The sequence below is a fragment of the Salmo salar genome, chromosome ssa27 (assembly GCF_905237065.1).
Source record: "Salmo salar chromosome ssa27, Ssal_v3.1, whole genome shotgun sequence".
NCBI classification, from domain to species: Eukaryota; Metazoa; Chordata; class Actinopteri; order Salmoniformes; family Salmonidae; genus Salmo; species Salmo salar.
This window is the reverse complement of record NC_059468.1, coordinates 11,903,691-11,927,622: the sequence shown is the minus strand read 5'-3', so window position 1 is coordinate 11,927,622 and position 23,932 is coordinate 11,903,691. Positions and strand designations below refer to the sequence as shown.

General features: G+C 40.9%; 1 protein-coding gene across 3 annotated transcripts; it reads right to left on the bottom strand.

Annotated features, from left to right (window-relative positions):
* Window positions 1-17,610: 17,610 nt before the first annotated feature.
* LOC106588354 (tumor necrosis factor alpha-induced protein 8-like protein 2) lies at window positions 17,611-23,732 on the bottom strand. Of its 3 annotated transcripts, none has more exons than XM_014177242.2 (3): window positions 23,441-23,732; window positions 19,000-19,324; window positions 17,611-18,695 (listed from the first exon to the last, which is right to left on the bottom strand). In XM_014177242.2, the coding sequence occupies exons 2-3, from the start codon at window positions 19,315-19,317 to the stop codon at window positions 18,453-18,455; spliced, it is 561 nt and encodes a 186-aa protein (XP_014032717.1). In that variant the 5' UTR covers window positions 19,318-19,324; window positions 23,441-23,732; the 3' UTR covers window positions 17,611-18,452. The 3 variants fall into 3 exon arrangements, with proteins under 3 accessions (XP_014032717.1, XP_045565563.1, XP_045565562.1); XM_045709607.1 differs by having other exon boundaries at window positions 19,000-19,482; window positions 23,441-23,667; XM_045709606.1 differs by lacking the exon at window positions 23,441-23,732 and adding an exon at window positions 20,906-20,948.
* Between the last annotated feature and the right edge of the window lie 200 nt (window positions 23,733-23,932).

Sequence of the window (23,932 nt, the reverse complement as noted above, 5' to 3'; positions counted from 1 at the left end):
TCCTGCCGGAGAAACTTGTTTCCAAGTGTTCGAAGTGGAAATCAAATCTTACACAAAATATATTGGGCAATTAAATGTGAAGTAATGCCAAAAACAGCAAGCAGTCAAATATTCTTGGGCTGTGCTAGACATGGACATGGGAGATGTTTGGCTGCCTTGATTGGCTGATGCCTAATTATTTTCAACATCAAGTGACTTGTTTAGGCATAGGGTTAGCCAGTAGCACATGGGCAGACCATACTTCAGGTCTCAAGAAGGCAGCAATGCTAACTTATTATTTTGCTATACATACTGTATCTATTATCTTTGGTGAGATCATGCCTATGGACACCCAGTTGCATTGTCAATGTTTGGATAAACCTCAAATGTGTAAACTTGGCTTTTATACAATGACTCAGCCTCCAAATGTAGTTTTTTGTACCTCATTTTTTTCATGGACAGTTCCACAAGTCCATATTATCTGCTCATCCCCTTTGAACTATCTCTTCCTCATATTCAGACCTACAAAGGCTGATTACCTGTGATATCTGCCACAATCCCCCACCCCTCTACACAGGATGTTTTGATACAGATTTAGAATCTTAATTTGAATTTGAATTATGTTTTAGTCTCATGCGTGGAGGTTGAACGCTTTGACACATTGAATGTGAAAGTGAGAGTGGTTCAGTGAGTGGACTCGGCCTAGAAAGAACGTTCCTTTTCAGAACCACGGAGAGCGCATTATGCATTGTGGCGCAGCCCCTTTTTCTACTCCTAGTTAGAGCCATATGTATTTGCTAAACTGCTCTACTCCCACTGCTCTCTAAACCATGGTTCATAGTTCACAATTTTATAAACTCCCAAATCGTCCCCAACATGCAATTTAATTGATGTCACTGTTGAGTGTTTTTTAATCAGATTGGTTAACATGTTCATCCCATTGTGACATTGCCAACCACGACGAATGGAATCATTTGACGTATTAATGGTTCCCTATAAAACCCTTTAATTGTAAGAAAGTGTCATATGGTCTTGAACTCGGTCAAAACACTGCAGTATGAAGGGTGATAATGAGTAAGCCTACGTTCAGTAGTTTTTTGAAAGCGAACACGCTGAGATTGCTCCGCGAGCGACCGCTTCTGTGTGCAGCTGGCCTGGTGATCGCTACGGGTTCGGCAGTCTACTTTTATAACAAATATTACGGCGTCGGTGAGGATGAACCGGCCACCATGGAGACCGTGGACCGTGTTGTCACGGTTGAGGAGGGTACATTTACAGATTTTACAATATCTAAATAACAATACTGACTGTATAAACGTGTAGAACAAAAGGAGGAAGGGAAGTGCTGCTAAGGTGCACAATAGTAGGTTTTGGTAGACAGAAGGTGCTCTTTGGTAAAAGGGGTAAATTGGCTATCAAGAAGAAAGGAGGACCAAGGCACTCTTCATATAATTAATTAAAATGCCTTTATTTGTACGGAATGTTCAATGGAAAGTTTTTAAACATTGTTTCCATTGAACATGCCATACAAATGAAGGCATTTTAATGAATGATATGAAGAGTTCCGTGGTCCTCCTTACTTTTTGACATACTGTATATAGTCCGGACTGAAACTATATTAGTCTAAAATGGCACCCTATTCCCTATTATTTTTTACCAGGGCCCATAGTTATATGGTCAAAAGGCTCTGCTTAATAGTAGTGCACTAAATAGGGAATAGGGAATTTAGGACTCATTTGATTACATGATGATGGCTAGTAATTCCACTATTAACAACAACAAACCAACATGCTCCTCTGAAACCAAACCTTTTCTTTAGGTTTAATTGAACATATTGGTACATTATGCAGACACGTAAATACAATGTGATATCATACAATATAAACACAATTCAATTATAAGATCAGCCTAACTACATGGACAGATGTTTGGTGTCTTGTAGTATTTCTTCAACTTAGAGAAAATAATCCTTTATTGTTTATTCATAAAGATCATGATCCCACCCTGGACCAGGAGGACCCAGTCCTTGTTCAGGTAAGAATACTGTAGGCCTATCAATAGTCTGGGTACCGGTCGGTTTCTGCTCTCTTGCCAATTCCATTGTGGCAAAATGGTATTTGCATGACAATCCCATAAGGAGTTGTCAGAGAGCTGAAACCGCCTGGCACCCAGGCTATAACAATACTGCTTCATTATCAGGACTGGTTCAATAACAATCAATTCAAACTGTAATTTTACTGACTCGAAAATGGATCCTGATTTATTCCTTAGTTTGTGGATGAGGAGGTTGGGCAGCGGCCCTGTCTGGCTTTAGTCCCTTGGTCTGGACCTCTGTGGGTTCCCAGCTCTGTAAGTCCAACAGTACTGATACTCTCTTGTCTTCTCTCTGGTCTTATGACTGATTTATGTAGCTTAAACACAAACATGACGTTTTCTGAAGAACAATATGGAAATACATTTCTGTAAACATATTCCATATTTTTTACAACTGCAGCTGACTTATTACCTTACCCTTGCTGGGAGGATGTTAGTGAGAGAGCTGGCAGTGTTAAACACACAGGTAACCATGCAGATTATTGGACAAAGCTCATCTTATCTAACAGGAAGGATTACCTTCAGTATCCACTATGGTAGTGAAATACTTTGCTGTCTGTTCCCTCATTTTCTCCCAGATTTTCATGATGGATCAGCCTGTTCTCATCTGTTTCACTCCTGTTGGGAGGATGGTGTGGGAGGAACTGTCTTCTCAAACTGAACAGGTATCCATTCATATGCAGATACTTCAGATGTTTCCTTAACCTTTGAACACAGACCTGTGTAGTTCAACTGCCAATTCTTTTAGAATCTATAATGCAGTGGCCTCCTCTTGTGATCCTCCCTATACCAGTCTGTCACTCCTATAGGCTACCAGTCTGTCATTCTTGTTCCTTAGTATGTGGATGAGGAGGTTGGGCAGTGGCCCTGTCTGGCTTTAATCCCTTGGTCTGTTTATTATTAATCTCAGAGAAAGCTCTATAATTAAGGGATGTCTTTGTTTTGCAGCCAAATAGTGAAGACTCTGGTTTTCCCTTTGAGAAGATGCAGCTGGTTGGGAACTAGGGTTCATTTAATTTGCATACCTGGATAATCCGTTATGGACGAGTGCAGGTACTTCAGACATATTTTTAACATTTGGGAACACACCTGTTTTTCTTGTCTCCCATTTGTCTCTGGGTTTTCTTTTGTATTTCTGGTCCTAATTGAAACCTAGGGGAAGGTTGTTTACGAACATCATGTGGGCTCTATATCACTGCCAGTGGTGATAATCCAAACTGAAATCGCCTGCCAAATGATATAGAAATCTACAGCTAAAATATACAGAGAGGTGTGCAGACTGAAGCCGTTTTTCTTAATAGCAAAATGAAGAGGACATGCATCACCTGTGCATTGTGAGGGGAGTGGAGAAACAGCTGTGGTGGAGCAGAGTCATTCAGGAAAAAATCCTGGACCCATGGGTGAGAGATTCTCAACTGATCTTTCATCTCAAATGCACCTGAATTATGTCAAATGATGCACAAAATATAGGGCTACTTATATTTCCTGAATGAAATGTAATTTTTCCCTGTGTCTCTTTGAAAGGGTATTGTCCAGGTGGTCCTCACCAACAAGGAGGTGACTGGTATTAAGGTACAGTCAAACACTTTCATAAAAAAAAAATGGAAAGTGGCAAATGTCCATTTACCTATTTAAATAAATGTTGACAAAATTAAATGATACATTTGAATTTCTATCCTCATTTTTAGTTCCTTGGTAGAAGGATCCATGGACTCAGGTTTTGCCTAGTCAAGACGAGGTCAGAGTTCACCTATTATGAGGACGCCCAGGTATGCCTCGTTGTTTCTCTGCGGTAGGATTTATTTCAGTGTTTGGTTAAGGGGTTTTCAACATTGTGGTTGGGCTGACGGTGTTGTTTGTTAAACAGCAGGTGGATATCTCCACCACAGTGGAGGGGTTCCAGGAAAGGGGGGATGACATGATGGCATATCAGTTCTCTACCTCTGACATTATCACCATCCCTCATGAGCCGTCCTCTGGCTCCTCTCACCAGTTCCCCCAGGATTCTCCACCTCCCCCTCCGCCTCCCCCGTTCCCTTCCGATTCCCCTCCACCTTACCACTTCACCCAGGACCAGGACCAGGACCAGACCCCTGACAGCACTCCTCAGGTAAAACTCTTTCTACAGTCAATAACCCTTTTTCTTTGTTTTCCTGACATTTGTACTTGTGTGTCTAAGTGTCATTGTGTTCCAAACACAGTGTTTTGGTGTCAACAGGTTCGTATTGTCTGTATAGGGGCAAGTTTTTAGGTCAAGATGAAAGTATTGTTATGATGTCACTGAATGTTTTGTCCGCTTCAGTTGCAGGTGAAATGCAGTTTAGTATTTATTTTATTTACTTATCTAGGTAAGTTAGTTAAGAACAAATTCTTATCTGACTTACCTTGGGAGCCCAGAGTTGATGTTAATGTGATGTCTGTTTTAGGAGTTTGTGGAGGAGCAACATAATGTTGCAGATGTGCCCCAGCTGTGGTGAGTTTGCTTTCATGTGTTCATCTATAGTAAAAACATTTGCTATGAAATAATCTGCCCCTATATTGTAGTTATACAGATGTAGGACCTTAATAACCTTTTACTGCAGTGGGCTAAATCAGGGTCACACACAGTGTTTCTTAGTAGTCTTTAACAAATCTACTTTGAAACAAAAGTCTGCACCTCACACACATGGATATGGTGTTAGAAAAGAAGACACCTTTAGCATTTCAGATATACAGTTGAAACACTTTATATACACTACCGGTCAAAAGTTTTCGAACACCTACTTATTCAAGGGTTTTTCTTTGTTTTTAATATTTTCTACGTTGTAGAATAATAGTGAAGACATCAAAACTATGAAAGAACACATATGGAATCATGTAGTAACCAAAGAAATGTTAAACAAATCAAAATATATTTTATGTTTGAGATTCTTCAAATAGCCACCATTTGCCTTGATAACAGCTTTGCACACTTTTGGCACACTCTTGGCATAGGAAATATTAGTAATTATGTGGATTATAATTTACATTTTTGTAGAGGTTGATCGATTTTTTGTTAGGGAAAATCAAGTCTGAAATTTCCATGTGGAAATTACAAACTTTAAAAGCCTTTTTAAAACTAAAATACACTACAAGTTTTTCAGCAACAAACAAATGATCAAATTATAATCCTACATCGGTATGGTTTTCTGGATCCTGCTGTTGTAACATAGGCTAACATAAAAGGATTTCTTAATCTCATGGCATTAATGTATGCTTTAGCTTCTTATGTTGCATATTTGTTACTAAACATTTCTATTTACAGGAGTTATTTTGGAAACCAAGGGACAACCAACTTCTCTCTGAGGCTGGCCGGTATCCGACGTGCTATGGAGGTGAGAAAGTCTGAATTTACCACCATTTGAATTTCATTTGATGTACATTCTGTAAAATTTCTAAATGTACTGTCTTGTTCTCACAGGCTCTGACATCCTCAGACAGTACCTCCCTAAATTACCTCACCCACGCTGGGAGGATGGTGTTGAGTGGACTGTCCAAGCTCAACCAGCTGGTAACCATTCACATAATTGTACAGCATTCATCAGACCAGATATTTAGTTCCCACTGGGCACAGACGTCATTTCAGCGTGTAGTTTTTAGTTACATTTGGTTGAGTTCAATGTGAAATCAATAAAACAAATGTACCATGTCATTGGACTTAAAAAGGGTTAAAAGTTGGGTGAATAAAATACGTTGATGACTTTTTTCAATTCCAATCAATTTTCCATGTTGATTCAACATCATCACATTACATTTTTGTTGTTGAAATGACAAGGAAACAACGTTGATTCAACCAGTCTTTGCCCAGTGGCTTACATTTAGGCAATAGTGATTTGTAAGGTTTAGTTGAAAAGTTCCAATGTCTTACAAGCCAAACAGTCAGAATTACAGACCTGAATCTTTGAGTTTATGATCCAAGTTCTAAGGAATTTTATGATTGTTTTGTTTTGAGGATGTGAGGCAGTTTCAGCAGGCCTATGACATCCTGGTGAACTTCATTAATGAGCCAGCAAACAGGGAGCGACTAGAGCTGGAGATGGCTCTTGTAGGAGTAGGTTTACATACAACCTTGAGCGTTAGCTGCAGGCACCGTCTGCTCATCCAACATCTACTCAATGAGACTTTCTAAAGGACTTGTCAATGAAAATGATGTAATTATCTTATTTGTTCGACTTCAGATCAACCACATCAAATTCACGGATGTATTTTATGAATTCGTTCTACTAAGCCTTCTAGAAGGAAAAACATCTCTTCCAACATCTGTAAGTGGCCCTAATAATGTAAACATCTTGTTGTTTATCTACCCTATCCACACTGTAGCCATACCAGGTCTGTAGACACCCACTTATGTCCCCTATTCCTTCTCCAGAGGCCTAGTACCTTCTTTTATCTGCTCATTGAAGTGATAATGAGGATTCACCCTCCTGGAGGAGCCTGGACAGAGTCTGCTGGGAACTTCTACCTCCTCATTAAGGTGCATTTCTCTCTCCCTCTCTCTCTCTCTCTCCCTCTCTCTCTATCCTGAATTGTGTGTGATGGTTTGTTCATCCTTATCTTTGTAGTTGGTCATTAAATAATAGTTGATGTGTCTGTTGTCGTCAGGATCAGATGAAGGCGTGGTTGGACTCAGGGGCGGAAATCCCAGGGGGGACGGGGGGGACACGACCCCCCCATCCTGGGAAAAATATGATTTGTCCCCCCCAATATATCACTGTAAACATAACTATGTAATTTAAATGATATTAATAATACGCAATGAAAGCAATTGTGCTGATTATAGACACTTGATAGCGCGTTTTTAAGTTTCAAAAGATTGCGACCCCCCCCCGCCCTTTGCCTCACAATGGTTTGATCCACTGCCAGTTCCTTAGTTGTCAATGTAACAGAGTGTTAGTATCTACTGTCTGAAAGGCACTCAATGCACGTAACTGACGTGAGGTTAATCCAGTCAATCGCGCCAGGGTTCACACACACCCTAGCTGAATTTGCAGAGCTAGCGCGCAAATATGAACTATTAAGCTAGCTAGTACCTATTCCATTTATGTGGCGTCGTCAAAGATGGAATCTTTGCTATCGTCAATTTATTCCAGGATCAGCATGCATGTAAGTTAGTGCTTCAAAGTCCCTGTGATAAGGTTAGCGATAAACTGAACAGAACTACACTCTCTTCTACCATTGTTTTAAATATATTTAATGGTCTCGTTGCAAAAGCTAAATTGTCGCAAGGGAACTTTTATTTATTTATTTTATTTCACCTTTATTTAACCCGGGTAGCAAAGATTATAGCAAACACCACTGAATTGGTGCTCGCTAGCTTTGCAAATTCAGCTATTGTTGGAAGCCAGCCAATATGAAGCAAACGATTAAAATTACAAAAGGTTGCAGCATATGTTGTGTAAATGGTGAACTCATACAGCTGTCAACTCTTGTCACTGCAATCCGTTTCACATTTGCTAGCTACCTTTTAGAACGAAGCCCATATAGAATGATAGAAGATAAGATGATAGAAGCCCATCTCCTACTGTAAATAACCTACATACTGTGTGTGTGTAGCCAGCCAGGTAGAAAAATGGCAGAAAAAAGACGGACATCAGAGTATTTTTCAGTACACCAAAACGCAAAGTGAGAACCCTAGTAGCCTAATATCTCAGACTAGTTGATAAAATGTTCATAAGAAAGAAGTGAAATGCTAATGGAAATGTTTCACAATGATGTCATTAGGCAGAGCAGGCAACAGATGGCACACAGACAGCAGAGTTGGGGACAGATATGCAGGGACAGACTGGCAGAGACAGGGAGTCTCAGGTAAGTTTGTTGAGTCTTTGTTTGGCAACATTATGAAAGGTTCTCAATTTTTTTTACTTGTAAAATAGGAACATAATTGGAAAATGCCATGGATACCCCCACTCTCAACTTAAACTGGTGACTGAACTAAGATTTGTTAAAGGCAATGGTATTGCTGTTGTGATTAGTTGTGTAGTTTTGGATACCGGTAGTTAGGAGTACGGCAAACACCTTATTTCTTTGGTTCCTCAATATACATTTACCATATTACAATGTAGGCTATGTGTTACAGCACTACTTTTGGTGTCCCCCTCAGGAATTGCTCTTGAGAAAATTTCATGTAATTGTCCCCTCCAAAGTTGATATCAGATTTTCGCCCCTGGTTGGACTCCATCTTCATCCCTCCTGTCCAGCCTGGATTAAGGGTCCCAAACTGAGCTGAGGATATCAAACACAAAATAAAGTATTTTGCATTTAAACATTACCTGTCAATCTCAAACTAATTTTACTTCATGTCAAATCAAATCAAATTGTATTGGTCACAAACACATGTTTAGCAGATGTTAATGCGAGTGCAGCATAATGCTTGTGCTTCTAGTTCCGACCGTGCAGTAATATCTAACAAGTAATCTAACAATTTCACAACAACTACCTTATACACACACAAGTGTAAAGGAATGAATAAGAATATGTACATAGAAATATATGGATGAGCGATGGCCGTGCGGCATAGGCAAGATGCAGTAGATGGTATAGAGTACAGTTGTCGTGTCTTTGGGCACCTTTAAACTGAAGACATGTTTATCAATTAACTCCCTGTAATTATTATTACGTGATTAAACTGATTAATCGTTTAACTGTAATTAACTAGGAGATCGGGGCACCAAGGAAAATATTCAGATTACAAAGTTATAATTTTCCTAATATAACTTTCCTATATTATAACATTATATATTATATTATATTATAGTATAGGCCGATTATCTTCTGGTTTAAATGGTGTATTTTACCTCGCGTCCAGTCTCATTCCAAACGTCGTAAATTGTTGTATCTGCACGAATCCAGCCTTTACTAAAGTCATCCATACATCAATTGTCTTAAAATCATTTATTTACTAAACTAAGTAATTCACAGAAAGCATACAAACAGTAATTATCGTCACAAAGAATTGGTAGAGTAATGTGCCCTAGTGGGCTAAACAGGCATGGCTGGTGTCTTGTTAAACAAAGGGTCATAAAAGGGCAGCTGAGGAGGCACACAGAGTTCATTAATATTAACAATTGATATGCTAATCCTTTGTACATGAACGCTCACTCATTCGGGAACAATTGCAATTAATATATATTTACGCTCAGTGTGTCGTCGGGATCCTGGTTGGAGAGTCGTTCTGTTGGAGAGTTCTCTCTCTCTCTCTCTCTCTCTCTCTCTCTCTCTCTCTCTCTCTCTCTCTCTCGGTTAGAATGGATCTTTCAAAGCGACATTCATTAATGTCGTTATAGAATGGATGTTTCGTTGGTCTTCGCGTTCAATGATATAATTTACTTAGCGGCAGACTAATCATTAATATCAAAGACTTGTTCTTATTCTATCGGAATTGGATGGTCAAACCTATTGGCCAACTCGCGATGGAGTGGAGGCCTGGTCTCAAGAAATTAAATCAGGGTGGGGTTTTATACGTGAACATAGAACAGGCTTGTCACATGACGCCTGGTCCTGTCTGTGTCCCTGGGGGCGTGCCGATGACTGATTTAATATTTGAACAGAAAATACATTCTATCACATTAACATCAGTACATAGCATCTCAATGTATTACAAATAGCTTTATCCTTATTAATACATTTTATACAACCATTTAGATGCAAGTCCCATAGCTGAGGCTATTATATAAACAGTATTATGGTAATATGGCTATATTGTCTCTTCTGAGTATCACAAAATTGTACCAAGCGGACCAGTTCGTAGCTGGATTCTTCACCAATCTTTTATACCTTCTCCAGAACATAAATGTCATTCGGTTCCCCAATTCTGTGAGTTGGAAGAATTTCCTGTATGTCTCTATGAAACCCCTCTGTGTCTCAACTGGGCCATGTGGTAGGAGATTCTCCTCCTAGAATTTTACCACCCCTTCACACAGGGCCTGGGTGGGGAGAGGTAGGTTGGGGGATGGTGCAAGGGGGAGGGGGTCAACTGTCCTCCCTGTACTCAAAGAGGGCAACGCCATGACACAGTATATACATATGAGATGAGTAATCTAGGGTATTTAAACATTATATATAGTGGCATTGTTTAAAGTGACTAGTGATACATTTATTACATCAAATGTTTTATTATTAAATTGGTTAGAGATTTGAGTCAGTATGTTGGCAGCAGCCACTCAATGTTAATGATGGCTGCTTAACAGTCTGATGGCCTTGAGATAGAAGGTGTTTTTCAATCTCTCGGTCCCAGCTTTGATGCACCTATACTGACCTCGCCTTCTGGATGATAGCGTGGTGAACAGGCATTGGCTCGGGTGGTTGCTGTCCTAAATTATCTTTTTGGCCTTCCTGTGACATCGGGTGGTTTAGGTGTTCTGGAGGGCAGGTAGTTGGCCCCCGGTGATGCGTTGTGCAGACCTCACTACCCCCTGGAGAGCCTTACGGTTGTGGGCGGAGCAGTTGCTGTACCAGGCGGTGATACAGCCCGACAGGATGCTCTCGATTGTGCATCTGTAAAAGTTTGTGAGTGTTTTCGGTGACAAGCCAAATTTCTTCAGCCTCCTGTAGTGTCGTCTGCAAATTTGATGATTGAGTTGGAGGCGTGCATGGCCACGCAGTCATGGGTGAACAGGGAGTACATGAGAGGGCTGAGAACGCACCCTTGTGGGGCCCCAGTGTTGAGGATCAGCGGGGTGGAGATGTTGTTTCCTACCCTCACCACCTGGGGGTGGCCCGTCAGAAAGTCCAGGACCCAGTTGCAAAGGGCGGGGTCGAGACCCAGGGTCTCGAGCTTAATGACGAGTTTGGATGGTACTATGGTGTTAAATGCTAAGCTGTAATCGATGAACAACGTTCTTACATAGGTATTCCTCTTGTCCAGATGGGTTAGGGCAGTGTGCAGTTGTGCAGTGTGATTGCGATTGCGATTGCGTTGTCTGTGGACCTATTGGGGCGGTAAACAAATTGGAGTGGGTCTAGGGTGTCAGGTAGGGTGGAGGTGGAGGTGATATGATCCTTGACTAGTCTCTCAAAGCACTTCATGATGATGGAAGTGAGTGCTGCGGGGCGATAGTCGTTTAGCTCAGTTACCTTAGCTTTCTTGGGAACAGGGACAATGGTGGCCCTCTTGACGCATGTGGGAACAGCAGACTGGGATAGGGATTGATTGAATATGACCGTTAGCACACCATCCAGCTGGTCTGCGCATGCTCTGAGGACGCAGCTAGGGATGCCGTCTGGGCCGGCACCCTTGCAAGGGTTAACACGTTGGCTGCGGTGAAGGAAAGCCCGCAGGTTTTGGTAGTGGGCCTTGTCAATGGCACTGTATTGTCCTCAAAGCGAGCAAAGAAGTTGTTTAGTTTGTCTGAGAGCAAGACGTCGGTGTCCGCGACGAGGCTGGTTTTCTTTTAGTAATCTGTGATTGACAGTAAACCCTGCCACATACTTCTCGTGTCTGATCCGTTGACATGCGGCTCTACTTTGTCTCTATACTGACGCTTAGTTTGTTTGATTGCCTTGCGGAGGGAATTGCTACACTGTTTGTATTCGGTCATGTTTCCGGGCAGCTTGCCATGATTAAAATCAGTGGTTTGCGCTTTCAGTTTTGCGCGAATGCTGCCGTCAATCAATGGTTTCTGGTTGGGGAATGTTTTAATCGTCACCGTGGGTACAACATCACTGATGCACTTGCTATTAAACTCACTCACCAAATCAGCGGATACATCAATGTTGTTGTCTGAGGCTATCTGGAACATATCCTAGTCCACGTGATCGAAGCAATCTTGAAGTGTGGAATCAGATTGGTCGGACCAGCGTTGAACAGACCTGAGCATGGGCGTTTCCTGTTTTAGTTTCTGTCTATAAGTTGGGAGCAACAAAATGGAGTCGTGGTCAGATTTGCCGAAAGGAGGGCGAGGGAGGGCTGAACAAAAGGACTTGAGTTCCTGTATGTCGTCATGATCACACCACAACTCGTTTATCATAAGGCATACACACCCGCCCTTCTTCTTACCAGAAAGATATTTGTTTCTGTCGGCACAATGCGTGAAGAAACCGGGTGACTCTACCGACTCTGATAACGTATCCCGAATGAGCCATGTTTCCGTGAAACAGAGAATGTTACAATCTCTGATGTCTCCCTGGAAGGCAACCCTTGCTCGAATTTTGTCTACCTTGTTGTCAAGAGACTGGACAATAGCGAGTAGTGTACTCGGGAGCGGTGAGAGATGTGCCCATCTACGGAGCCTGACCAGAAGACCGCGCCGTCTGCCCTTTCTGCGGCACCGTTGTTTTGGGTCGCCTACTGGGATCCAATCCATTGTCCTGGGTATTGGTCCAAACAGAGGATCCGCTTCGGGAAAGTCGTATTCCTGGTCGTAATGTTGGTAAGTTAACTTTGCTCTTATATCCAATAATTCTTCCCGGCTGTATGTAATAAGATTTAAGATTTTCTGGGGTAACCTTTTAAGAAATAATACATAAAAACAAAATACTGCATAATTTCCTAAGAACGCAAAACGAGGCGACTATTACTGTCGGCGCCATCCCACGTAGGGGAGAGTGGAGTAAGTTGAGACATATTTTACATTCAGTATCACTCCGTCAAGAGAAATATAGTAATCTTTCTAAAGAAGATATTTACATATATTTCAGGATGTTGTGTATTCCTGAAAATAATCAGAATTCATGTAAACCCAAAAAGTAGGTATCTTGGCACAACTTACACCTGACATGGGGTTAAGCCGCCTACACATTTCTGTACTGAATGAAATACTGTATTACCACTACTTTTTTAAAAACACGTCTACCTTTATTTCCCAAACACAATTCAACCTGTTAGATTCTGGGTTAAACTGGGAACATTGTTATCCTGTTAGGGCTAGGGGGCAGTATTGACACGGCTGGATAAAAAACGTACCCGATTTAATCTGGTTACTACTCCTGCCCAGTAACTAGAATATGCATATAATTATTGGCTTTGGATAGAAAACACTCCAAAATTTCTAAAACTGTTTGAATGGTGTCTGTGAGTATAACAGAACTCAAATGGCAGGTCAAAACCTGAGAAGATTCTGTACAGGAAGTACCCTGTCTGACCATTTCTTGGCCTTCTTTGCCATCTCTATCCATTACAAAGGATCTCTGCTGTTACGTGACACTTCCTACGGCTGCCATAGGCTCTCAGAAGGCGGCAAAAAGCTGAATCGTGGCTTTGCAGGCTCTGGCTGAAAAAAAGTACCGCGTTTGGGTAGTGGCTGGTTACAGTACTGTGAGACTCAGGCTCGTGCCCGCGTCGACCGAAAGCTTTGTTGTCTTTCCTCTGTTTACCTAAACGGAGATTCCCGGTCGGAATATTATCGCTTTTTTACGAGAAAAATGGCATAAAAATGGATTTTAAACAGCGGTTGACATGCTTCGAAGTACGGTAATGGAATATTTAGAAAAAAAATTGTCACAAATTGCGCCATGCTCGTAACCCTGATTTACCATTTCGGATAGTGTCTGGAATGCACGAACAAAACGCCGCTATTTGGATATAACGATGGATTATTTTGGACCAAACCAACATTTGTTATTGAAGTAGCAGTCCTGGGAGTGCATTCTGACGAAGACAACAAAGGTAATCAAACTTTTGTAATAGTAAATCTGACTTTGGTCAGGGCTAAACTTGGTCGGTGTCTAAATGGCTAGCCGTGATGGCTGGGCTATCTACTGAGAATATTGCAAAATATTGTAAAATCGGACACCTCGATTGCACAAAGGAGTTCTGTATCTATAATTCTTAAAATAATTGTTATGTTTTTTGTGAACGTTTATCGTGAGTAATTTAGTAAATTGTTAGTAAATTCCCCGGAAGTTTGCGGGGGGTATGCTAGTTCTGAACGTCACATGCTAATGTAAAAAGCTGGTTTTTGATATAAATATGAACTTGATTGAACAAAACATGCATGTATTGTATAACATAATGTCCTAGGATTGTCATCAGATGAAGATCATCAAAGGTTAGTGCTGCATTTAGCTGTCTTCTGGGTTTACGTGACATTATATGCTAGCTTGAAAAATGGGTGTCTGATTATTTCTGGCTGGGTACTCTGCTGACATAATCTAATGTTTTGCTTTCGTTGTACAGCCTTTTTGAAATCGAACAGTGTGGTTAGATTAATGAGAGTCTTGTCTTTAAAATGCTGTAAAATAGTCATATGTTTGAGAAATTGAAGTAATAGCATTTCTAAGGTATTTGAAAATCGCGCCACGGGATTCAACTGGCTGTTGCGTAGGTGGGACGAATTCGTCCCGCCTAGCCCAGAGAGGTTAAAATCAGAAGTTAATGGTTATCTGTAGGAGCCAGATGGCTTTGGAATGTGTCGGGGAGACGGGTGGAGATCTTAGAACCTAACAATGTCACTGAGGGAGAGAGGGTAATGTATAACGCTTACATTATGTCAGGATATGTTACTGTTAGCCATCAGGGATCTTATGGGAGGGATCTTCTGGGAGGAGAAGACACACAGTCTGGTATCAGTCACCATGACAGCCTTGAGTAGGGGAGGAGTAAGCACTATTGGGGTAGAGGTCAGGTCAGATGAAGTGAGGAAGAACAGATATCACTAAGGTTCTGTCTAGCAATAGAGATGCATTGGCTGTTCAGATGTGGAGGAGGAGACTCAGCCTAGGAAAAGGGTTCAGTATCAGTGCTTGTGTGAAATGTCATTGTCTGAATGCATCTATATTGACCCTTTGGGAAGAATTAAGCTTGGTTAAGCTTTTCTAGTGTCCGTTGAGTTATTTACTCTGAGAATTAGAACCTAACAAACCCAATCACAATCACTTCTGTTTGTATTTGAATCATTTTATTCATCTTCTAACACAGGCTATTTTTTAAATATATTTTGTATTTTTTTTACCACATTTTCGAGAGCCATGCGTCCTCAAGAGCCAATCGTCCTCTGAAAGATGACCCCGCCAAGGTTCTTGACACACTGCTTGCTTTAGCCGCAAGCCAGCAGCACCAATGTGTCGGAGGAAACACCGTACAGCTGGCAAACGAAGCCAGCATGCACGCGCCCGGCCGACAAAAGGAGTCGCTAGAGCGCGATGGGACAAGGACATCCCAGCCGGCCAAACCCACCCCTAACCCAGACACCTCATGGATCTCCCAGTCAAGGCCGTCTGCAACACAGCCTGGGATTGAACCCAGATCTGAAGTGACGCCTCTAGCAGTGATCAGTACCTTAGACTGCTGCACCTCTCGGGAGGACACTTTGTACTTTTTTAAAACACTTTTTACATAGGTCAGTCCTTGTTGTTACCTCATACCCAAGCAATAATGCCTTGCATTACGCCTGGGAAGAAAATACTTCAGTTTGCTCAACTTTCCATTGGCTCAATCATTGGCTCAACTTGTCTCATAGCCATTGGTGCAACTTACCCCAAGGAAAACATTTTGACTTTATTAGCCGACACAGCTACAATGATGCACTTTCATGACAGGTTTAGGACCTCATATTAAAGCTTCTAGAGATCCCAACTGATGTATAGAACAATCTTAAAATGATCTACTTTGGTTTAGAGATAAGCGTAATGAAACCTCTTAACACAATAAATTCATTTGACTTGGTGAAAATCTGTTTTTTGGACCTTACTTGCTTATCACTTTTCCCATGTGGTTTCTTTCTTCATAGACTCCATGAAATGATGACCGCTTCCTAAATATTTGTCAAATGATTCATTTTGTGTATGGTTTCCTCGAAACGAGGGTGGCTCAACTCACCCCTTTGGCTCAAATTACCCCACTCTCCCCTATGCAGATTTTGAATAAATATGGGGTTCAAATCATCATTGGTCATCTGAGTTTTGATACAAGCCTCTGCTCTGATTCAAACAAGAGGGATTGAATGATCATCATATCTAATGGATGTTGGAAGAATAATTCTGTCCTACCTGGTACAAGATGAGTAGGGGTCCCACCACACAAGAAGTACATTATTTTAGGACTTTTACTGTAGCCTTCTGTAATATTAATACAGTTGTCTAGGTAATAATACTGATTGTATATTCATCAGATTTGAAAGAAGCAACATGAATTTCTGGTCAACTACAAGAGACAGTAAGTAACCCTCCTCTAGGTGCAATAAGCCTTCTAGACCACTAGAGGAGAGCATTGATTTATTTTTCACAGCTATGGCTACTAATAGGATAACCTGTTACATTAATGGCATATACCCTAACTGGATTGACAAGTTCATCAATGTCAAGAACAATGTCTGCATATCTAGTCTCACAATGCTCGCCTCCTTTCCTAAGGCCATTTTCTGTGGAAAGTCTGAGGGTGCTGTCTTTCTGACGCTTCCTGTTTCCTTCTGTGCATAAAACGTTGTGGTCTGAAGTTGAACAAAACAGATGACTCATAATAAGCCATTAAGCCTGATAGATATAGACTATATTTTGGCCCGTAACTCCTTTAATTTTACATATTCACTTTCAAATGGTGTACATCTAAGACAATTATAGGAGACATATAGCTTGCAAAGGGGTAGGTAACACCATTAGAGTTTACTTGCTTTGTGATTCTATTTCTCCTGTAGAAAGTGTTATGGTTCATGGCCAATTATTGCCTCATTCTTCTCCCATTGCACAACATCCACTAAGTGCTACTGCTGAAATACTACAAACTTGTTTATAAGATGTTGTTTACACATACTCTTACATTGATATCCCCCCAACCCCATCATGCAATCTTAACACAGTCATAATATAGCAAATAGAATCTTTGTAGTCAATAGCAAAGCCTTTTCTGATTCTGACCTTATCTCCTAAAATGGTCCCTCTGTGAAACAGCACAGTTAAAAATATATGGCAAATAGAAATCAAACTGGAGGGACATCAGAAATAGATGAGAGAGGTTGAGAGTAGAGGAAGGACAGGACTAAAATCAAACAAAATATAACTATTGTAAAGTAGTATATAGTATGTATAACTTGGAAGTAGAGGCCTAAGTGTTGTTGTTCACTAGTTTACTCCAATTAGGGGAGGGGTGGAAATAAAGTAATAAAGGAAATATATTTAAAAAACATATATATGCATGTATATATATTTTTTTTAACTAGTTAAGTCACTTAAGAACAAATTCTTATTTACAATGACAGCCTACCTGGGAACAGTGTGTTAACTGGTTTGTTCAGGGGTTGAACGACAGATTTTTACCTTGTGAGCTCAAGGATTCAATCCAGCAACCTTTCAGTTACTTGCCCAACGCTCTAACCGCTAGGTTACCTACCGCCTCCGAGCTGATGTATATAAATATCTATTTACCAAAATATATATGGGGGGTTGGAAACGATGCAAACAATTACATTGATGGAAGATACAATCTATCTGCAATATTAAAGCTGATCTACCACCTAAACAAAATAAACCCTTTTATTTTTAAATTGTCCAGAAAGCTCAGAGGAAAATTAATGTTGTGGAATTATCACTGATTGATTGAAAACTTGAAGAAATATATAAAGACCATCCAATCATCACATTCATTGCAAAGACTGTACAGCAGGACTTTAATTCAGACATGTATTAGAAATGAAATGCCATTAGCTGTCCTCAGAAACTCTTTGTAACAAGCAGAACAGTCAGTGATCAGACAGATACTACGGCTGCATGCATACATGTGGCCCAGACACTCATTGAGGTGGTTGTGTGTTGGTCCTAGATAGCCACTTTTAATTTGAATAGTACTTAAATGAGGTTAGCAACTGCTGTGACTGGGAAGGCAGACTGTTGTCCTATTAAAGTCCATTAGTTTCCCCGGAAACGGAATATTTTAAAACAGGAGGACAAATCAATTGAAAGTAGACCACAGATTCTTATCATGCTGGAAGCAGGGAGTCCTGACAAAGAAGCAGATTATATATATAGCTGGTTATATATATGCGTATATTTTATCTCTTTGGAGGATTTCATAGGTGATTTTGGTAAAATGTAAGCTATTTTTCTTTCATATATCACATTTGAATGGACTTTACTTAGGTCCAACAGCATTGGACTGAAATGCATCTAGGCAGAGGTAGAGGAAAAAATGTGAGATACTGAAATGTGACTATGCATATCATGCACATTCATACTGTGATAATGACAAATACATTGTATATCGCCCAGTCCTAATGCAGATGGCTTATGTTGTAAAGCAAGGATGATGATTCCATGTCCTCATAAAGATCCCAACATAAATCAATATCTACATCATCAACTGACACTGAATCAGTGTCCCCATTAAGCTATCAAAATGATATCTCCTGGTATTTTCATTGGGCAAACTGAATTCAGAATTCCTTAATAGTCTTGCAAAAGTTTCTCATTTTTCCAGGACTCTTTGGAATTCCCACTCATAGCTTGCCTTCCTCAACCAGTTTGTTCAGGTCTCTGCAGATCTTGGTGAGATTAGGCCAGAGAGGGCCCCCGGGGGTGTAGAGGTTGGTCAGTAGGTCTTGGTCAGAGTAGTGGTTGAAGACATGCCGAATACGCCCGAGGGATTTAGGAGTCAGGTGTTTCTCCACGAGCTTCAGCAGGATGTCCCTACAATCCGTCAGGAGCTCCGTCATGACAGCCTTATCAAATGTGAACTCCACCTGGACCAATTAGATGGAGAGTAAAATATTAGTGACGGCACGCTAGTAATTACAACACAGTTATTATAACAGCTGTAACAGGTGCTAGTTTATGGTATTGGCTTCAGGATAGAGATTATTGTAAGTGGGGCATTGTTGTTTCCTATAAAGTCCCCTTAAGATTCTGTCCAGATAGTTGGACATTTTAGTAGGTATGATCAATGACTGTAGGGTGATGTCAGTAGGTTATATCATGCAGGCTTTAGGTTGTTGGCATCATGCAGTGTTCAAATGAGGCTCTGAAGAGTTCTACATGTAAAGTTACCTCCTGGAAGCTGATTGCCGTCATGACCCCCTGGTGCAGCTTCTTCTTGAAGTCCTGTGCCAGGCTGAGCTCCTCTTTACTGAAGCGATCGTGCCGGAAGAGAACGCCCACCTTTACCACCACCTTGACCAGGTCTTTGACCACCTTCTGGGCTTCTGTGCGGTTCCCAGAGTGTATCTTGGAGACGCGGTAGAACTCATCCAGGATTTCGCTGCTGGTGTCATCAATGAACATCTGCACCATGGATTTGCTGGCCATACGGCTGAGGATTTTGTTTTGGGCCTTCATGGCCATGTCTTTAGAGCTGAAGGACTCCATTTTGATTCTTGGAAGGAAGTGGAGAGTTGATGAGACACAATAATGGGGTCAAGTGCAGTATCTGATTGTCTGGTCTCAGCCATGGCTATAGAAACAGAGCACTGAAGACAGTTATTCTGGTAAGGTTGGTTCACTGACGTACGATGGTTTTCTCTGTCAAATGACCTTTAAGATAAGTGAAGGGTCCTCTGTTTTAGTCAATGACTTAAAGGTCCAATGCAACAGTTTTTTTTTATCTCAATATCAAATTATTTCTAGGTAACAATTATGTACAGTACTTACTGTGATTGTTTTCAATTAAAATGGTGAAAAATAAACCAAAATAGTTTCTTAGCAAAGAACAACTTCTCAAGCAGAAATGTTGCTAGAACTGTCTGGAAGTGGTCTGAGTGGGGAGTGGAAAACTGAAAATTATTTGTTATTGGCAGAGATGTTTGGAACTCTCTTTCTATTGGTTTATTAACTAATTTACCTCCTGGTGATGTCACCAGGCAGGCCAAAAATGCCATCCACCCAAAACAGCCAAAAATTTCAGGCGGTTTATTCAAAAAGCTCTTACAGTAAAAGGGCTTAATCATAATTTTCATAATTTCAGAGTATTAATCCAACCTCATAGTGTGGAAATATACATAAAACACAGGAAATGCACGTTTTTGACTGGACTAGGACTTCATAGGGGCACTTGACACAGTTAACCTTTAATATTCACACTGAGGAAGAGGAACTCACACTGCGGTAGTATTGTTTGAAGTTGAGTTATGACCTTGGACGACCAAGATTATTGCTCTCCTGAGTTCTAGTGTGGGGGTCAAGAGGAAAAACCCAAATAAATAAATCTGCCCCTATGCTGGCAAGTCTGTGTCAGTAGAGGCTGTTGTTGGTCGTTGGAGCAGTGTGGGGTTTCATTTGGACACATTCAGGGTCGGAGGTCAATATTGAGTATATGCTGGTCTTGGAGACAAGTTTAATGTAGGCTATCATATTCATACACCTCCTCTTCCACCACTCTCTTTACCTTGCCCTTACGTCCACTCTTTCTAGAAGAGATTCTCTCCTACTTCCAAAGTAAATAATACAACACCAACGCAGGAATGTAGCCCTTTTGGGAAAAATAAGGAAAAATGACTGTGTATTATCTCAACTTAAATTAAGTTCAAATTTCAATCATTCTGGCCTATGACCTTATTCCTGATGACATATTCGCTCATCATGTAGCATTGCACAGCACATAAAGTACTGTAATTGTAGGGGTTAACATCGCTTCACTCACAAGTCCAGTGGCACAAATGAATAAAAGTGCAGACAATGATTTAATTGGTCCTGTAATCTGTTTGATCTTCTATTCCTCAAGGGATGTTTTCAATGGAACACTCTGTGACTCAGAGTGACATTCTGTATGGTTGCTCAGATACCAACAGGAAGTATGATAAACAGCCTTTGGAGTTAGTTGGTTCTGATAGCCTGAAGGGAAAAGAATCTTTGTACAGTAGAGGAAGTCTAAGACACACTGCAGCTGCCAGTTTACCTTCAATGCACTGACTCTGTCATAGGTGTGTTAAACATAGTCTATGGTAAAATGGTAATTTACCAACTGCATGGATTATGAAGACTCACTCGGCAAGCAGTCATCTCCATGTTCATTCAATAATCTGTGTGAGAATGAGAGGGGATTCAGACTATGCGTATTATCACCTACAACAACTAGGACTTTCATGTTGACCTCATGAGTTAGAAACCTTGATCAACCAGACACTTGAGTTAAATAAGTAGGTCAGAGACTGTATGTGGGAAATCACACTGGAAACTCTCTTGCGTATCCCTTCAAGTTTGCATGTCTAATGGTTACGCTTCTGGGTTTGCACATAATGTCCATTTTCCCCACCCATCAGTAACTGCCTGTTTTGCATGGCAAAGGTTACAGATACCGCATCAACTTATTTGCTCCTCTTCTGATTTGAATAGACCCTGATAAAATAAGTCAAGTGGATCTCAGGTGTGAGGCTTTGTCTAGTTCAGACACACCACACAGTACTAGTCTATTACCTTATGATTAACATATTGATCACTAATTTGCCAATTGTAACACTGTGGCTATAAATTGGTACAATTAAAATGTTGAAGTGCATTTGCACAGCTCTCTCATGTGTTATTCCTTGAAAGACATGAAACCTGACCTACATCACAAGTCTGGCGGTTTTGTTTCAAAATGTGTGGCACCTTTTTACGGAAGAGTCTTACTTCCTGTGTTGAACAGCCATAAGAAGGAGACATTAAAATGATTTACAAGAAGTTGGCTTCTTGTAAATCATGGCTCAAAATGGCTTGGCCTCAATCATTCAGATGACACACTCCTTCAAACAGTGAAGGACAAATTTCCTGGTGGGTCAATGTAAGCTAAAGCTAACAGAGCTAATAGTTAGCTGTCCGAGAAGCTCAAACACGAAGGCTGACAATTTCAATTTGCAACATGACCTTCTGTGTTGGCATCCTTCTGGAGAAACTTGTTTCCAAGTGTTCGAAGTAGAAATCAAATCTTACACAAAATATATTGGACAATTAAATGTGAAGTAATGCCAAAAACAACAAGCAGTCAATTGTTCCTCAACTGTGCTGGACATGGACATGGGAGATGTTTGGTTGCCTTGATTGGTTGATGCCTAATGATTTTCAACATCAAGTGACTGGTTTAGGCATAGGGTTAGCCAATAGCACATGGGTAGAACATACTTCAGGTCCCAAGAAGGCAGTAGCAATGCTAACTTATTGTTTCACTATGCATACTGTATCTATTACCTTGGGTGAGATCATGCCTATGGACACCCAGTTGCATTGTCCAAAAAATGTGTAAACTTGGCTTTTACACAATGACTCAGCCTCTAAATGTAGTTTTTTGCACCTCATTTTTTTCATGGACAGATCCACAAGTCCATATTTTCAGCTCATCCCCTTTGAACTATCTCTTCTTCATATTCAGACCTACGAAGGCTGATTAACTGTGATATCTGCCACAATTCCCCACCCCTCTACACAGGATGTTTTGATACAGATGTAGGATCTTAATTTGATCAGCCTGTTGCAGGACAACATTCCTGCAATACAGGATATTTAAAACTTGTGGTGTATTTGAAGTTTAAAATGGCTTCTGAAGTTTGTCGTTTCCACTTTTAAATCTTGATACGAAAAATGTATCAACCCCTACTTAAATGTTGAATAATTATAATCCACATAATAATTCACACTTCCTGTTGTTGCAGGGTTATTTTCATGCTGTAGCAAACTGGCTCAAATTAAGATCCTACATCTGTAAGAGACCAAAAGAGCTTGATGAGATTGTTGAGTACTATAACAATCTGTTTCCTTTCAAGATGTTGGGTAACTTCAATGTGGAACAATCGTAGGTGATATAATAGATCTTGATGCATGAATAGGGTTAGACAGACCAGCATAGCAAGCACATGCACATGCACATGCACCAACTCACAAAACACACACTCACACAGTTGCCCGCAGATTTGTTTTTCAGCTGCTAGAAAGCTATTGTCACTACAAGGTTTTGTCTTTGTCTTTAAATGCTTCTGATAAGCACAGAAGTGGTCATTGTTGCTAATGCGATGGTCTAAAATAGCCTTGCCAAAAACCTGCTCATATTTTCCATGCATTCTCCACCTCTAGCAATGTAGCCAAGCACCCACTCTTTAAAAAGAGGTTTGACATTATGGTTAATGTCTTACATACAACAGAGTCTATGGAGTTTAAATAATGCTGTTTCGGGTCATAAATGTCCGAGCTCATTTGAAGGCACCTGTCTGCACTGTACACAGACAAGCAATTACTTGTACACAAACACGCCACAACACCTAACACTTAATAACAGACGTAAAAATATGCTCTCCAATACACACACACACACACACACACACACACACACACACACACACAAAGGCACACACACACACAAAGGCACACACAAAGGCACACACACACACACACACACACACACCTACATACAGTTATAAAGATACGCTCTCCATACACCACACATAGAAATTCAGTTGTTGGACAGACAAACCACACAACATCATCTTCCACTGGGTCTGAAATGACGGTGCTATGAAATGCTTACCTGCGTGCCTATGAACTCTTGGCCTCAGATCGACTCAGTGCTCCAAGAGGAGGCTTCACATAAAGGGGTTGGAGGATCACACTGCCTTCCCGCTATACCCACCACCCTGTCTCTGTGACTCTGCCGACCTCAGATGCATTTCCTTAAAGAACTCATTTTTTGTGGGCACGCCCCAGAGCGGTGTATTTCTCTCTCTTTCTCTCTCTCTCTCTCTCGCTCTCTCTCTCTCTCTCGCTCTCTCTCTCTCTCTCTCGCTCTCTCTCTCTCGCTCTCTGTCGCTCTCTGTCTCTGTCGCTCTCTCTCTTGCTCTCTTTCTCTTTCTCTCGTTCTCATTCTCTCTCTGCGTCTCTCTCTCTGTCCCTGCGTTCTAATCCTGGCAGCATTCACAATCACTTGCTCAGCGTCTATAAATCTTGCACCACCGTTTGCTCTCGGTTTTAATCTCTCCATTCCTTCTGTCCTCTCGTTCTCTTCCTATTATCGTCTATATTT

Bases quoted from the DNA above. Each gene is read 5' to 3' on its own strand.
- LOC106588354 (XM_014177242.2), bottom strand. From the start codon at position 19,317: ATGGAGTCCTTCAGCTCTAAAGACATGGCCATGAAGGCCCAAAACAAA. The intron at 18,696-18,999 runs GTAACTTTACAT...TAATTGGTCCAG, and splicing joins CGGCAATCAGCTTCCAGGAG to GTGGAGTTCACATTTGATAA.